We start from the raw sequence: 15825 nt of genomic DNA on the forward strand, positions 1-15825 counted from the left end.
AGAAGAACCTACTTTTCATTAGCTGCAACTCTGCTTCTACTGTGTCCACAGAACTTATGTATACACCATTTTTTTCAATTTTTGATGTGCTATATTTTTTCTAAGAATATTTTTTTCGCTAAAATACTTACTTTTTGAGTTATCTTCGAAAAAACCGTCCAAAAACATGTTTTATTTTGTTAATCATGAACATATTCACTCGCAAATAACTCGAAAAGTATTGACTTAGTGAAAAAACTCTATAGAAGAAAAGTTGTTTATAATTAGTCATTTTATCCAATTCCGGTCTTATTTTGAATGTTCTTTTTCATCTTCGAGTGCGGGGGATGTAGGATTTTAAACTTTTTCTTATATAATAATAGACAATTTCAACTACCTATTCCCAAATATACATAAAAATGGTATACATTTTTATTTTATATTAATATTGCTCCTATAGAGTAACTAGGTCGATTTTCCGTTGAAATTTTACCAAGCTGCAGACGGGGGTTGTGAATTGCAACTTTTTAGAATTTCCTCCCTTTTGTCTTCACTGCAGCATCCATCGGGCTTTCAAATTTTAGAAGCCATGGAGGTGTTACCAGGGAAATGGACCAATAAATTTTCAATTTAAAAATCTTTTAGTAATATTTTTAATATTTTTCAATATTATTAATGTTGCTATTAGGATTGAGAAAATTAGAAAAAAGAAGAAAAAAGAAAAAAGAGAAAAGAGAAAATTGAAACAAGACAACAACAAAGACAATAAGAAAATTGGAATATCTCGGACATATTACACGTGGAGAGAGATACCGCTTGCTCCAATTGATTATGCAGGGAAAGATTCAAGGAAAGAGAAGCATAGGGAGACGCAGAATAACGTGGCTGCGCAACCTGAGAGAGTGGTATGGATGTACACCAAATGAAATTTTTAGAGCAGCCGTCTCTAAAATACGAATAGCTATGGTGATTGCCGACCTCCGCCGCGTAGATGGTACTTAAAGAAGAAGATTAGGATTGAAAACTTTATTTTTTAATAATTAGTTATTAATAGTAATCTCAAAAAGAAGTCTCGCAAAAGTATTGATACAGCCCAATTACAAGACGAGAAAGTTAAGGAAACAGTTCGAAGACAACTGAACGAAAATTTAATTTGATCGGAAAATATCGATGAGAATGTCGATGAGGGCTTAAATAAAATCGTAACAACAGTAAAAAAATCTGTGTGAGGAATTTACAAGGCAGCTCAAAGCTAAAAAAGCAGGCTTGGATGACAGAAAACATATTGGATTTGATGAAACAATGACGACTAGCGAAAAACAGCGAAACGCTTTATAACAGCATATAAAAATAAATTCGACGTAAAATACGAGAAGCAATGAGTCAACATCTAGCCAAACAGTGTCATGAAGAACTTGAAAACAGATACGACACGTTTAACATGTATAAAAAAGTGAAAGAAGCGGCTGGTATCTTCAATAAGAAACAAACTGCATTGCTACAAGATAAACATGGTAAAGTAATATTTGAAGTGGAGGACAAACTTAAAGAATGGGAAAATTACGTTACGAACCTATTCGAAGACGATAGGAGTAATTCACCTCCCGATATTACTAACTGCGACGGACCCCTAATAACACGCTCTGAGGTAATAAAAGCCATAGAATCATCGAAAGATGGCAGAGCGACTGGTCTTGATGAAATTCCAACTGAAATATACAAGCTTATAAATGATAGCAATGTTTTAGAGGCTATAACTTCGTTTTTCAATACTATTTATACTAGCGGACAACTACCTAATGGTTGGTTTAATTTACTGTTTATAGCTCTACCTAAGAAGACAACAGCAAAAACCTGTGCTGATTATAGAACCATCAATTTGTTAAACCACTTATTGAAAATTTTTCTGAAGGTAATACATGGTCGTATCTACAATAAACGCGAGGAATACCTGGATGACACACAGTTTGGTTTCCGTAACGGGTTTGTAACGAGAGAGGCACTGTTTGGAATGAACGTACTTGCTCAAAGATGTCGAGATATATTTCTAGACGTATACTGTTGTTTTATTGAGTTCCAAAGGCATTTGATTGTGTTAAGCACTCTATATTGATCGAAGCTCTAAAAGACATTGGCTTGGACGGCAGAGATGTTCGAATAATTGCAAACTTATATTGGAATCAAACAACATCAGTTTTAGTAGATGGTGTGAAATCACCGGCTCTTAATATTAAAAGAGGAGTATGGCAGGGATGCCTCTTGTCCCTCCTGCTTTTCAACGTTTACTCCGAAAGAATTTTCAGAAAAGCACTTTCTGAAAAACAAGAAGGAATACTTGTGAACGGTGAAGTCATCAATAATTTGCGATATGCGGACGATACAGTACTCCTAGTATCTAGTCAAGAAGATCTGCAAACACTACTTGATAGTGTCGTTGAGAGTTCTAGGGAGGCAGGTCTGGATCTGAACATACGGAAAACCAAAATACTCGTAATAAGTAAACAACAGCATATAAAACCGTCTATATATGTAAATAATACCAAACTTGAGCAAGTTGATAAAATCGTTTACCTTGGACAGCAATTAAATTGTAACGCAGAAAGTCATGGCGAAATTAGATCTAGGATAGAGCAGGCCAGAGCCGCTTTTAGAAGTATGTCCAAGGTGTTATATAACAGAGACATAAAATTGGCATTGAGGATCCGCCTACTTCGCTGCTACGTGTTCTCGGTCTTGCTTTATGGTGTCGAGTCCTGGACTGTGAATAAAATCGACCTAAATCGCCTTGAGACTTTCGAAATGTGCTATAGAAGAATTTTAAAAGTTTCCTGGGTGTAGAAGATTCGAAACTCCACAATACTAGAACGTCTCAGCAAGACTATTGAGATAATAAAAAGCATCAAGCAGAGAAAGCTGGAGTATTCGGACATGTAATGAGAGGTCCCAAATATAGGTTGCTGCAAAATATTATGCAAGGAAAAATAGCAGGCAAACGAAGTCCAGGACGAAGAAGAACCTCATGGTTGAAGAACTTGCGAGATTGGTATGGTGTTGTATGTAAGTGGCAGTGAATAAAATTAGGATAGCTATGATGGTAACCAAAGTTCTGAAAGGACATAGTATACGAAGAAGAAGAATATTAATTATAAGTAAATATACCTTGTTTATTTATCTTTTAACGGTATTATTAGGTGAGATTAGGAATTGTCAACGACTAGTCGCCGATAGGTACCCGCGAACGCTCTTATTGTCCTTTTTTGGGTTACACAGACTATTGACATAAATATTTTATGGAAGTTACTGCTCGATTATTTGTCCTTTGAAAAAATTAAGTATTGTTGTAATTATGACATTTATTAATAGCGTTATTTTTTAAACCTTCGATCCTCTTAATTTGTTTATAAATTTAAATTAGTTTTTTTTTTCTTATGTATTATTCAAATCCCTACCGATTTTAATAACACTGTAATTAACTGAAATTTAAAGCAAAATATTAAAACGAAAAGATTTATTATTTTTTGTAAGGATAAAAGTAAACAACTTATCTGATATTATTAAAATGATTATATTCTTGGTATAATATATAAATTTAGTTCCCGTATCTAACGTGCAGATAAAAAGAAAGTGTTGATAGAGAATAAAAGCCAGTAACAATTATTTTTTATGGCGCACTTTAAACACGTTGATTTCGTTTTCAATCTGTGTGTCGTGTCTTAAGAAATACTACAGATCTTACTTGCAACACGATCACCCAGTTAACCCGAAATTGTGCGACATACAAACGTGAAAGATCATTGAGTTAAATTGTAGTTAACCAATTGAATCGTAACCTTGATTTTACGACCTTTAATTATTCAAAATCATGAAGTCCAAAATAATAGACGCGGAAAATCTGGATTCACCACCGCTGTTGGTGATAAATAGAGAAGGGGTTAGAAAATATTGGGGAAAGTCGGAGTCCGATGTATGTGAAATTGTTAAAGATCTTCAAGAATGGATTAAGGAACAAAATTTCCCGGAAATGCCAAGTAAGTTAATATAAAATTTGTTTGAGTATTATTTTGTTTATAGTCTAAGAGATAGTGAACCCTCCGACTAACGGTCTTCCTGTAAGGCTAGAAATTTGTATAGTGAAAATTCATAGCACACAAAGGCTAAAAACCATAACCTGGCAGGCATCAGCCCTGCACGTGTATCTACCAGGTGAATCGAAAAGTGCATAGTTTAGGGGTAAAATAAACTTTCTCCTGTAAGGTTTAAATTTAAGTATGTGTTTGAGTAAGTCATTTAGAAGAAATGTGTACAATGACAGGAGATTCTGAACAGCATAAGACCTTGTCAGGCGACGGGAAATATTAGGGATTTTTCCTAAAATTATTTTTTGTGCATCGAACAAAGTTTTTTTGGGTTTTTTGAATCATTCCAAACAAAAAGGGTCTTTAGTGACTTTTCTCTTAGGTTAATAGTTTTTGACATAATATACGTAATTAAAAATTTAAATATTGGGAAATCAGCCATTTTTAACCCTGAATCGGACATTTAACTGAAAATTTTAATGTTGCCAAGGTAGGTAGATATTCTTTAAAAATCGGTTCATGAAATCCCGAAGAGTTTTTTGCAATACAATATCGAAAACCCCTTTGTTTTTTTAATTGTTAATCAAGCAGGCGCGACACTGTAGTATAAGTGAGGACGTTTGAGTTTGCATAAATTCATTATCTCGAGAATAGGCAAATTTGAAGAGAAGTTCTCAGACAGGTCAATTTCTATTTTAGGACATTTTGGCATATATATTTAATAGCTCATTTGAAAGGTTATTTAATTCTCTATTCAGTAATATAAACGTTAACATAATTATTTATAAGGGTGTGCAAAAAATGTTTTCTTCTTTTTGTGTAAATTAATTTAATAAAAAATTTTTTTTGTACACCCTGTATAAATAATTATGTTAATGTTTACATTACTGAATAGATAATTAGTCTAGTAAAATAAAATTACACTACATGTAAATCAAAATGTAAATTCGTACAGGTTGAAACAAATTTTATATTAAAGTTTAGGTGGGTACAAAAGATATTTTCAAAAAAGTATCAAAATCATACAAGGGGATCATTGTTTAAATAATTAAAAAGGAGTCATTTTTGCAAAAAAATTACTTTTTTAACTGCTGAGGTCATTCAATTATTAATGAAGGTCTATAGGATTGTTTTCTGTAAAGTTAAAGGGTAAATCTTTCACATAAGACTTACTAAATTAAATTTGACCCCCTATTTATTTAAATAATTATACATAAAACTTTAAAAACAAATTTGCAAAAAATTATTTTTAGCTTTTTAAATAAGCACTATAAAATATCTTATTTTACAGGATAAGTTGCGCTATGTTATCAGTATTATTAAAAAAAATAGGTCCAAAAATATTTAATATTTTTTGAGATATTAAATTTGTTTATTAAATGTTACTCTATTTTCAATTGAAAAAACGCGGTTGTTACCAAAGAAATAATTACCTGTCTTAAATCTTATTATTTTTATTTTTATGTATATTTTCGACAAATGTATTGATACATTCAAATTTCAATTAAACTTCCCCCTAAAATGGCATTTGAAAATAATTCAAATTTGTTTATAATTTATTTTTTTTAATAACGTCGCGGGGATTAAATATTTTGAAATGCCGTTTCGATAATTGGGTTCCTGGGAATTTTTCACTAATTAACAAATTTTTTTGTCTTTTTTTCCTCTTCTTTTTTTTTCTTGGCATTATATTACTACGGGCCCTTTTTGGGTTAAGTTTCATTAAGAATGTCGAATCTCTAAGTTGTAGATTCTAGACCTAAAAATATTAAGATTGGTCTAAAATCACTTAAATAAAATGTGGCTACTTACTGAGGTACAGGGTGTTGTATTTACAAATTTAAAAATTATTTTTACCAAGTACTTTCAAACTATTTGACATATCCTTATCATACTTGGCAGAAAGTGTGGGTACTAGACAGTCTACTAAACTGTGATAAATAAAAGTTTCTAGCTACCAGCAGAGGCGTACGACAGGGGCCAGTTAATGGTTGACCCTTCCCAAATTCTACGCCACTGAGGGAATTACTATTTTAGCGAAATTGTTCGATTCTCCAATACTTTATATGTAAATAATATACTCTTTACTTTACTGGTAACGATTAAGTCATTAGTTTTCGAGATATTGGTCGTTAAAAATAAAACGGCATAGTTATTTTGATTCATTCATTCATTCATTTTAAATTTCCAATATCTCTCAAACTGATGACTTTATCGATACCAATAAAGTTATTTACATACAAAGTATTGGAGAATCGAAAAATTTCGCTACAATAGTAATTCACTCAGTGGCGTAGAATTTGGGAAGGGTCAATCATTCTCTATCCCCTGTCGTACGCCTCTGGCACTAGCTAGAAACGTTTATTAATCACAATTTAATAGGGTGTATAATAGCCACACTTTCTGCCAAGTATGATAAGTATACGTCAAATAGTTTTAAAGTATTTGGTAACAATAATTTTTAAATTTTTAAATAAAACACCCTCTAACTCAGTAAGTAGCCACATTTTATTTAAGAGATTTTAGTTAAATCTTAATATTTTTAGGTCTAGAATCTACAACTCAGAGATTCGACATTCTTAATAAAATTTAATCCTAAAAGGGCCCGTAGTAATATAACTCAAAGAAAAAAAAAGAAGAAGAAAAATGACAAAAAAATTTTGTTAATTAGTAAAAAATTCCCAGGAACCCAATTATGGAAACGGCATTTCAAAATACTTAATCCCCGCGACGTTATTAAAAAAACAAATTATAAACAAATTTGAATAATTTTCAAATGCCATTTTAGTGGGGAGTTTAACTGAAATTTGAATTTATCAATACATTTATCGAGAATATACATAAAAATAAAAATAATGAAATCTTAAGCAGGTGAATATTTCTTTAGCAACAACCGCGTTTTTGCAATTGAAAATATAGTAACATTTAATAAATAAATTCAATATCTCAAAAAATATTAAATATTTTTCGACCAATTTTTTTTCCTTAATACTGGTAACATAGCGCAACTTAGTCTGTAAAATAAGGTGTTTTATATTGCTTATTTAAAACGCTAAAAATAATTTTTTGCAAATTTGTTTTTAAAGTTTTATGTATAATTATTTAAATAAATAGGGGGTCAAATTTAATTTAGTAAGTCTTATGTGAAAAATTTACCCTTCAACTTTGCAGAAAAAAATCCTATAGACCTTCATTAGTAATTGAATGACCTCAGCAGTTAAAAAAGTAATTTTTTTGCAAAAATGACCTCTTTTTAATTATTTAAACAATGATCCCCTTGTATGATTTGGATACTTTCTTGAAAATATCTTTTTTACCCACCTAAACTTTGATATAAAATTTGTTTTAACGTATACGAATTTACATATTGACTTTTTTTATTTTATTAGGCTAAATTAACTAGAGATGCATCAAGTCAAACTAGTTTGATTTTACTCAACAAACTTGACTTGACTTGAAAGTCAAACTTTTTGTATAAAAAAGTTTGACTTGACTTGATTTCGATATCTTTAGGTTTGACTTGAATTCAAACATCTTCAAACAGTTTGAAAAGTTTGAATATTACGCAACGTGTTTATTTGTTCAGTGGCGGGGGGGGGGGGAGTAATGGGTGGGGGAGGGGTAGGGGAAATCCCCCAATCCCAACAAGGTCCAAAAAATTTTTTTTGACAAATTTCAATAAACAGAAATGTATTGGCTGATATGATATTTAAACCGCAGACAGAAAAATAAAACCCAATAAGCGCGCCAGTTAGGATAATAATTATTAAGAAAGCTTATAGCGTTTTATAGTATGATACAATTGATCCAAATAAGGGCATAAACCAGACATCCAAAGTGAAAGTTATCATCCAACACCAAATTGTTCTATATGGTCCACATAATGTTCAGAAAAAAGTCACACCATTTTGAGCGTAGGGTTTGAAGGGAAGAGGGGGGAGAAATCGGTAAATTCGTAGTTTTTTACGTTTTTCGTCAATATTTTTAAAACTATGCGATTTAGCATGAGCAACCTTTTATACAAAAATGTTCTACATTCAATTTGAAATAAAAAAGGCCCATTGCATAATCCTTCTAAAATGAACGGTTCCAAAGTTACGGAGGTAGTATAGTATAACTGGTCAAAAAAGGCCTAACCCAAACATCCAAAGAAAGAGTCTTCCTCCAACACCAAATTGTTCTATATGGTCCACATATTGTGCAGTAAAAAGTTACACCATTTTGAGCGTCCGGGTTGGAGGGGAGATTGGGGAGAAATCGGTAAATTAGTATTTTTTACGTTTTTCGTCAATATTTCTAAAACTATACTTTAGCGTAAACAATGTTCTATACAAAATTGTTCTACATAAAATTTAAAACAAAAAAGGTCCTATATATAATTGTTATGTAATCAACACTTCCAATTTGGGCAATTGATGATGATTTTGGGTGATGAGGTTGACGTTTCTTCGAGGGCTTATCACTAACATGCCACTGAAATAGCAAATTTTATTTGCAAAACACAATCCTGTTAAAGAAAATTTCTTTCATCAGTAATAATATTATAAATTTCCCAAAAAATATAAAAAGTATCGAAAACTTCCACTTTTCACCCTCCGTAACTCTGGAACCGCTGATTTTATAACAAATATGTATAGGACCTTTTTGTTTTAAATTTTATGTAGAATCCTTTAGAAACCGCATAGTTTTAGAAATATTGACGAAAAACGTAAAAATCTCCGAATTTACCGATTTCTTCCCCCTCTCCCCCAAACCCGACGCTGAAAATGGTGTGTGTGACTTTTTTCTTAACATAATATGTGGACCATATAGAATAATTTGGTGTTGGAGGATAACTTTCACTTTGGATGTCTGGGTTTGGGTCTAGTTATAAGTTATACCATACTATTAATGCATATTTATACATTAATTTTTTAAAAATTTAAACCAAACATTTGTAGCCTGTCTCCGAAAGAAATTTAAATTTTAGATAAATGTAGGTAAAACCATATAGACCTGGATCCCGCGTACCAAAAAAAGTTGATTATTAGCAAGCTGAAAATTTGTTAATAGATTAACGGTGTCTAGTCAGACAAACTTTCATGTATGGGAACACTGGAACAGGGACAGTTTTAATTGTGGAACAGGTTAAAAATTTGAAACGACAGACTACGTAAACGTTCCATGTATTTTGTCGGATATAACTTCCGATTGATTTGTTACCCTTTCATTAAACTCTCATGCAAAAATCAGACTGGTGTTTATCATCAACTGGGCATTTTAATGAGTGGAACATGAAGAACATGTCAAATGACAGGAATCATGTTGGTTAGTAATAGCAGTCTGATTTTTGCATGAGAGTTTAATGAAAGGGTAACAAATCAATTGGATGTTATGTCCGACAAAATACATGGGACGTTTTCGTAATCTGATGTTCCAAATTATTAAATTGTTCCACAATTAAAATTTCCACCGTTCCAGTGTTCCCGTACATCTAAGTTTGTCCAACTAGGCACCGTTAAGCTATTAACAAATTTTCGGCTTGCTATTAATCAACTTTTTTTGGTACGCAGGATCCAGGTCTAATAACCCAATGGTTAGTTTTGAATTTTAAAGAAATACCAACAAATATACAGCAATACGTTTGTATTGTATTTTCGGGTGAACTAGCAGATTGGTATGTACCAGATGTTTTTCTAACTGGCCCTTAAATGCCTTTTTTAATAAAAGAAAGTCATAAAAATTCCAAATCATTTTATTTTGAGCTGTCCATTGAGACACATGTTACTGTGCTTGACTGCTAAATACAAATTTTAAGATTTTTTCACTTGAATACTATTTTGTCCTATTGTATCATGAGCGGAGGTGAGGGGGCAATATAATACAATCCAGGGGTTCTATGTAAAATATAAACGAAAGTTGAAAAGGTGGAAGATTGTGATTCGGTAGTTTTTTTTTTCATTTAAGTTAAAAAAACAATGTTACGTAATAGTGATGTAACGAATATTCGTATTCGTATTCGCATTCGGGAATATCCGCATCTTTTTGCATATTCGCATTCGCGTTCGCATTCCCAAAATTTGTGCCAATGTTTTGCGAATATGAATATCAGAGAAGAGAAATAATAATTTGAAAATAAAGTTAGATTAATAAAATTAAAATATATTCTCTTTCTCATCTTTTTTATTAAAAAAAGGTAACAACCTCGTATAATCAGATTATCAGCCTTCACGTTGTTTTATTATTTGGCATAATGTAATAAAGCTTAAGGTTCAGATTGATTTACACTAAATATCAATTAACTTCTCATTACAAATTTAGAAAACATTTCAAAAATAAAAACAAATTAAAAAAACTGAGCATTCGCATTCGCATCCGCATTCGCGAATGTCGTTATTAGATATTCGCATTCGCATTCGTATTCGCGAATGTTCAAAAAATGACATTTGTTACATCACTATTACGTAATGCGCTGTTCGAACCATCCTACCCCCTCCCCGTGTAACGCGCCGTAACGTTTTACATGACCCCCCCCCAACTTGCGTTACGTAATACTTGAACCTGAACGCTCCCAAAGTAGATTAAATTACACTTTGTATGATAAAAAAACTATCCAACGAATTCTTTGTTTTAATCTAGTAACACTCAGATATAAAAAAGTTATATGGATAAAACGAAACTTGCCAGCAAGCAGTTTAAGCATTCAGGAATCATTTTCAAGAAATTTAAATTTACGACCCTATTTTGATTATAATCGCTTCCCGTATTAAGTTACTTTTATGTGGCACTCATTGTATTATTAATTTTCTTATCTTAATTGGCAACTAACATGTCAATCTCGACAAAAAAGTATATCTACGAAATAAATTATTTTTCAAACTCTTTCAAACTAGTTTGACAAACAGTTTGAATTTTCAAACCTGTACGATTGACCAGTTTGACTTGACTTGAAATATTTGTCAGAAGGATTGACTTGAAATTAAGTCAAACTCAAGTCAAGTTCAAACATTCAAGTCAAACTTGTGCAACTCTAAAATTAACTAACCTTTCAAATGAGCTATCACACAACCCCTACTCTTATTTAAAAAAATCATCGATTACGTCATCACACCCAGACTGATGACGTCACTAGTATTATATATATGCCAAAAATTCCTAATTTAAAAATAAAAATGGACCTGTCTGAGGATTTCTCTTCAAATCTACCCATTCTTAATTCTTGAGATAATTAATTTATATGCAAATTCAAACGTCCTCACTTAAACAGTGTGTCCACGGATGGGGTGCTCAAGAGGAAAAACTTTATTATTTTCAAATTTAGCGAAAAATGTCATTCTTGATAAAAAGTTTTGCTTGTTCTAAAACCTCATAAAATAAAATAAAATTCAAGTTTTTCAAAACTTGCTTAATTTTTTAGCCAATTTTATGTAAATCCCGATACATTTTTGCACTAATTTCGAAATCCTCAAAATAATCTAGTGTTGTTAAACTACAATGTAGCTTAGTAACTGTCAATTCAGATAAATAATTTGCGAATTTTCATTCCACTTCCATAAGATTTTACAAGATAAATTCTTTGTTGGGTGCTTAACATTTACTTGTCAAAAAAGAATGACAATTCGCAAATTATTTATCTGAGTCTATGAGTTGACAGTTATTATAGTCTAAGAGCTAGTGAACCCTCCGACTAGCGGTCGTCCTGTAAGGCTAGAAATTTTTCTAGTGATAATTCATAGCACACCAAGGCTAAAAACCATGACCTGACAGGCATCAGCGGTGCACGTGTATCTACCAGGTGAATCGAAAAGTGCAAATTTAGGGGGTAAAATAAACTTTCTCTTGTAAGGTTTAAATTTAAGTAGGTGTTTGAGTAAGTCATTTAGAAGAAATGTGTACAATGACAGGCGATTCTGAAGAGCATAAGACCTTGCCAGGCGAGGGGAAAGATTAGGGGTTTTTCCTAAAATTATTCTTTTTGCATCGAACAAATTTTTTTAGTTTTTTGAATCATTCCAAATAGAAAAGGTATTTGGTGATTTTTCTCTCAAGTTAATAGTTTTTGTTATATAAGCGATTGAAAATTTTGAAAATTGCGAAATTGGCCATTTTTAACCCTAAATCGTACATTTATCTAAAAATTTCAAAGTTGCCAAGGTAGGTAGATATTCTTTAAACATTGATTGATGAAATCTTAAAGAGTGTTTTGCAATACAGTATCGGAAACGCCTTTGTTTTTTAATTGCTAATCAAGCGGGCGCGACACTGTAGTTAGTATAAGTGAGCACGTTTGAGTTGGCATAAATTCATTATCTCGAGAATGGGCAAATTTCAAGAGAAATCCTCAGACAGGTCGATTTTATTTTTAAATTAGGACTTTTTGGCATATATATATATATATATATATATATATATATATATATATATATATATATATATATATATATATATATATATAATAATAGTGACGTCATCCATCTGAGCGTGATGACGTAATCGATGATTTTTTTAAATGAGAGTGGATGTTGTCTGATAGCTCATTTGAAAGGTTATTTAATTCTCTATTCACTAATATAATCATGAACATAATTATTTATACAGGGTGTACAAAATTTTTTTTTTTAAAAATAACTTTGATTAAATTTGACAAATAGAAGAAAAAATTTTTTTGTACTCCCTGTATAAATAATTATGTTAATGTTTATATTACTGAATAGAGAATTAAATAACCTTTCAAACGAGCTATCACACAACCCCTACTCTTATTTAAAAAAATCATCGATTAGGTCATCACGCCCAGATGGATGACGTCACTAGTATTATGTATATGCCAAAAGGTCCTAATTCAAAAATAAAAATCGACCTGTCTGAGGATTTCTCTTGAAATTTGCCCATTCTCGAGATAATGAATTTATGCGAACTCAAACGTCCTCACTTATACTACAGTGTCGCGCCCGCTTGATTAGCAATTAAAAAAACAAAGGGGTTTTCGATATTTTATTGCAAAAAACTCTTCGGGATTTTATCAATCAATGTTTAAAGAATATCTACGTAACTTGGCAACATTGAAATTTTTAGATAAATGTTCGATTTAGGGTTAAAAATGGCCGATTTCGCAATTTTTAAAATTTTCAATAGCTTATATAACAAAAACTATTAACTTAAGAGAAAAATCACTAAAAATCTTTTCTATTTGGAATGATTCAAAAAACCTAAAAAAAATTGTTCGATGCAAAAAGAATAATTTTAGGAAAAGCCTTTAATCTTTCCCCTCGCCTGGCAAGGTCTTATGCTCTTCAGATTGGCCTGTCATTGTACACATTTCTTCTAAATGACTTACTCAAACACATACTTAAATTTAAACCTTACAGGAGAAAGTTTATTTTACCCCCTAAAGGACATCGCACACATCTTATGGAAAATATAATGTCACTCAAATTCAATAAAATTTATACGAATAGATTCGTTTTAAATTAACGGTCAAATCTTATCATTGCGCCAACTCCATATTTTCAATAATAAGAGCAGAAATTGATATAAGTAAATCTGAAATCAAATGGATACTTACATAAGTTAGAGAGAGAAAAAATATTTTATAATACCCAAATTGTCGGTACTCCATAAATCAGCGGATTAGTTTCACTAATCCGCTTAGGCCCAGCGGGGTTTAAGCTCTTTTGAATAGCACCCAGAGCAATAGTGATTGTAAATGACACTTTTACTGACTAAAAAATTTTATTTCGATATACTTTAATTGCAATTTGCGCCGTAATTAATCATAATTAAGAGTTGGCGCAATGATAAGATTTGACGGTTAATTTAAAACGAATCTATTCGTATAAATTTTATTGAATTTGAGTGACATTATATTTTCCATAAGATGTGTGCGATGTCCTTTTCGATTCACTTGGTAGGTACACGTGCACCGCTGATGCCTGACAAGTCATGGTTTTTAGCCTTGCTGTGCTATGAATTATCACTAGAAAAATTTCTAGCCTTACAGGACGACCGCTAGTCGGAGGGTTCACTAGCTCTTAGACTATTAAGCTACATAGTAGTTTAACAACACTAGATTATTTTTACGATTTCGAACTTAGTGCAAGAATGTATCGGGATTTACATAAAATTGACTAAAAAATTAAGCACGTTTTGAAAAATTTGAATTTTATTTCATTTGTTTATGGGGTTTTAAAACAAGCAAAGTTATTTATCAGGAATGACATTTTTTCGCTGAAATTGAAAATAAAAAAGTTTTTCCTCTTGGCACCCCATCCGTGGACACACTGTGCTACAGTGTCGCGCCCGCTTGATTAGCAATTAAAAAACAAACGGGTTTTCGATATTGTATTGCAAAAAATTCTTCAGGATTTCATTAATCGATGTTTAAAGAATATCTACCTACCTTGGCAACATTGAAATTTTCAGTTAAATGTCCGATTCAGGGTTAAAATGGCCGGCATTATAGAAATCTGTTGGCTTCTGTATATTATAATAAGAAATTTTAAGAATATCTGCTTTAATTCTAATAGAAGTACCTACCAACACGAATTTTCATACAAGTTTCTACCTGAACTTTTTTTAACGCGTCAACAAAGTTATAAGCAGAGGGATGAGCTCGATAAAAATAATTGTTAATATGTGAATGGAAAGACCAAAATGAAGATGAAAAAAAGTTGAAAATTATTTGTCGTATTTTGAAGCGACGAACATTTTTTTGCCCAAATTTAAGGATATTTAATTAAGTATATATACTATTTACCAATATTATGTATCAAATAAATATTTTATAAAGGACATCGCACACATCTTATGGAAAATATAATGTCACTCAAATTCAATAAAATTAATACGATTAGATTCGTTTTAATATAACGATCAATTCTTATCATTGCGCCAACTCTTAATTATGATTAATTACGGCGCAAATTGCAATTAAAGTTTATCGAAATCACATTTTTGGAGTCCATAAAATGTTAGTTTACAATCATTATTGCTCTGAGTGCTATTCATAACAGCTTAAATCCCGCTGGGCCTAAGCGGATTAGTGAAACTAATCCGCTGATTTATGGAGTACCGAAAATCTGGGTATTTTAAAATATTTTTTGTCTCTCTAACTTATGTACCTACCCATTTGATTTTAGATTTATTTATATCAATTTCTGCTCTTATTTTTGAAAATAGAGAGTTGGCGCAATGATAAGATTTGATCGTTAATTTAAAACGAATCTATTGGTATAAATTTTATTGAATTTGAGTGACATTATATTTTCCATAAGATGTGTGCGATGTCCTTTATCAAATTTTCTGTCATCTGTTAAAAAGAAGAATAGTTCAAAACAACAAATTAATACTTAGAAGTAATTTGCGACAAATAGCGCCATGAAGGATAACAATGAAGATTACAAACAAACAACAATGAAGATTAATTTTACCTGGCCAAAGTAAACAATAAAATTTAAACTAAACCTTGGTTTTTCTAATGATTTTTTAATGCATTCATCTCTATTACATGATATACTGTTACCTATATTATAAATTCTGATAATAAATATTTGATTAATATGAACAAAATTAAAATTGGACGAATTTCTTAGTGGAATCGGACGAATTTCATGGTTAAGTTTGAGGGCTAAAATAAATTCGGACCAATTTCATGGTGTCATAAAATGAACCGGACGAATTTCATTTCGCCGGTTTGTACGACCCACAGAACCGGATGTTTCGTTTTTTTCATTATTAGTTTTTTATCTAGTCTCATCTTTCTTCGTCTATACCAGGGGTGGCCAAACTGTGG

At 31.4% G+C, this 15825-nt stretch overlaps 1 protein-coding gene across 2 annotated transcripts in view; it reads left to right on the top strand.

Moving 5' to 3' along the window:
* The first annotated feature begins 3578 nt into the window (after window positions 1–3578).
* LOC114334872 (uncharacterized) overlaps window positions 3579–15825 on the top strand; it is a 100353-nt gene continuing 88106 nt past the window's right edge. Inside the window, exon 1 of one of the 2 annotated variants that reach the window (XM_028284990.2) lies at window positions 3579–4007. In XM_028284990.2, the coding sequence (XP_028140791.1) occupies window positions 3842–4007 (166 nt within the window). In that variant the 5' untranslated portion in view covers window positions 3579–3841. The remainder of the gene's footprint in view (window positions 4008–15825) is intronic. The other variant, XM_028284989.2, reaches the window with a different exon arrangement.

The sequence above is a fragment of the Diabrotica virgifera genome, chromosome 7 (assembly GCF_917563875.1).
Source record: "Diabrotica virgifera virgifera chromosome 7, PGI_DIABVI_V3a".
Classification (NCBI taxonomy): domain Eukaryota; kingdom Metazoa; phylum Arthropoda; class Insecta; order Coleoptera; family Chrysomelidae; genus Diabrotica; species Diabrotica virgifera.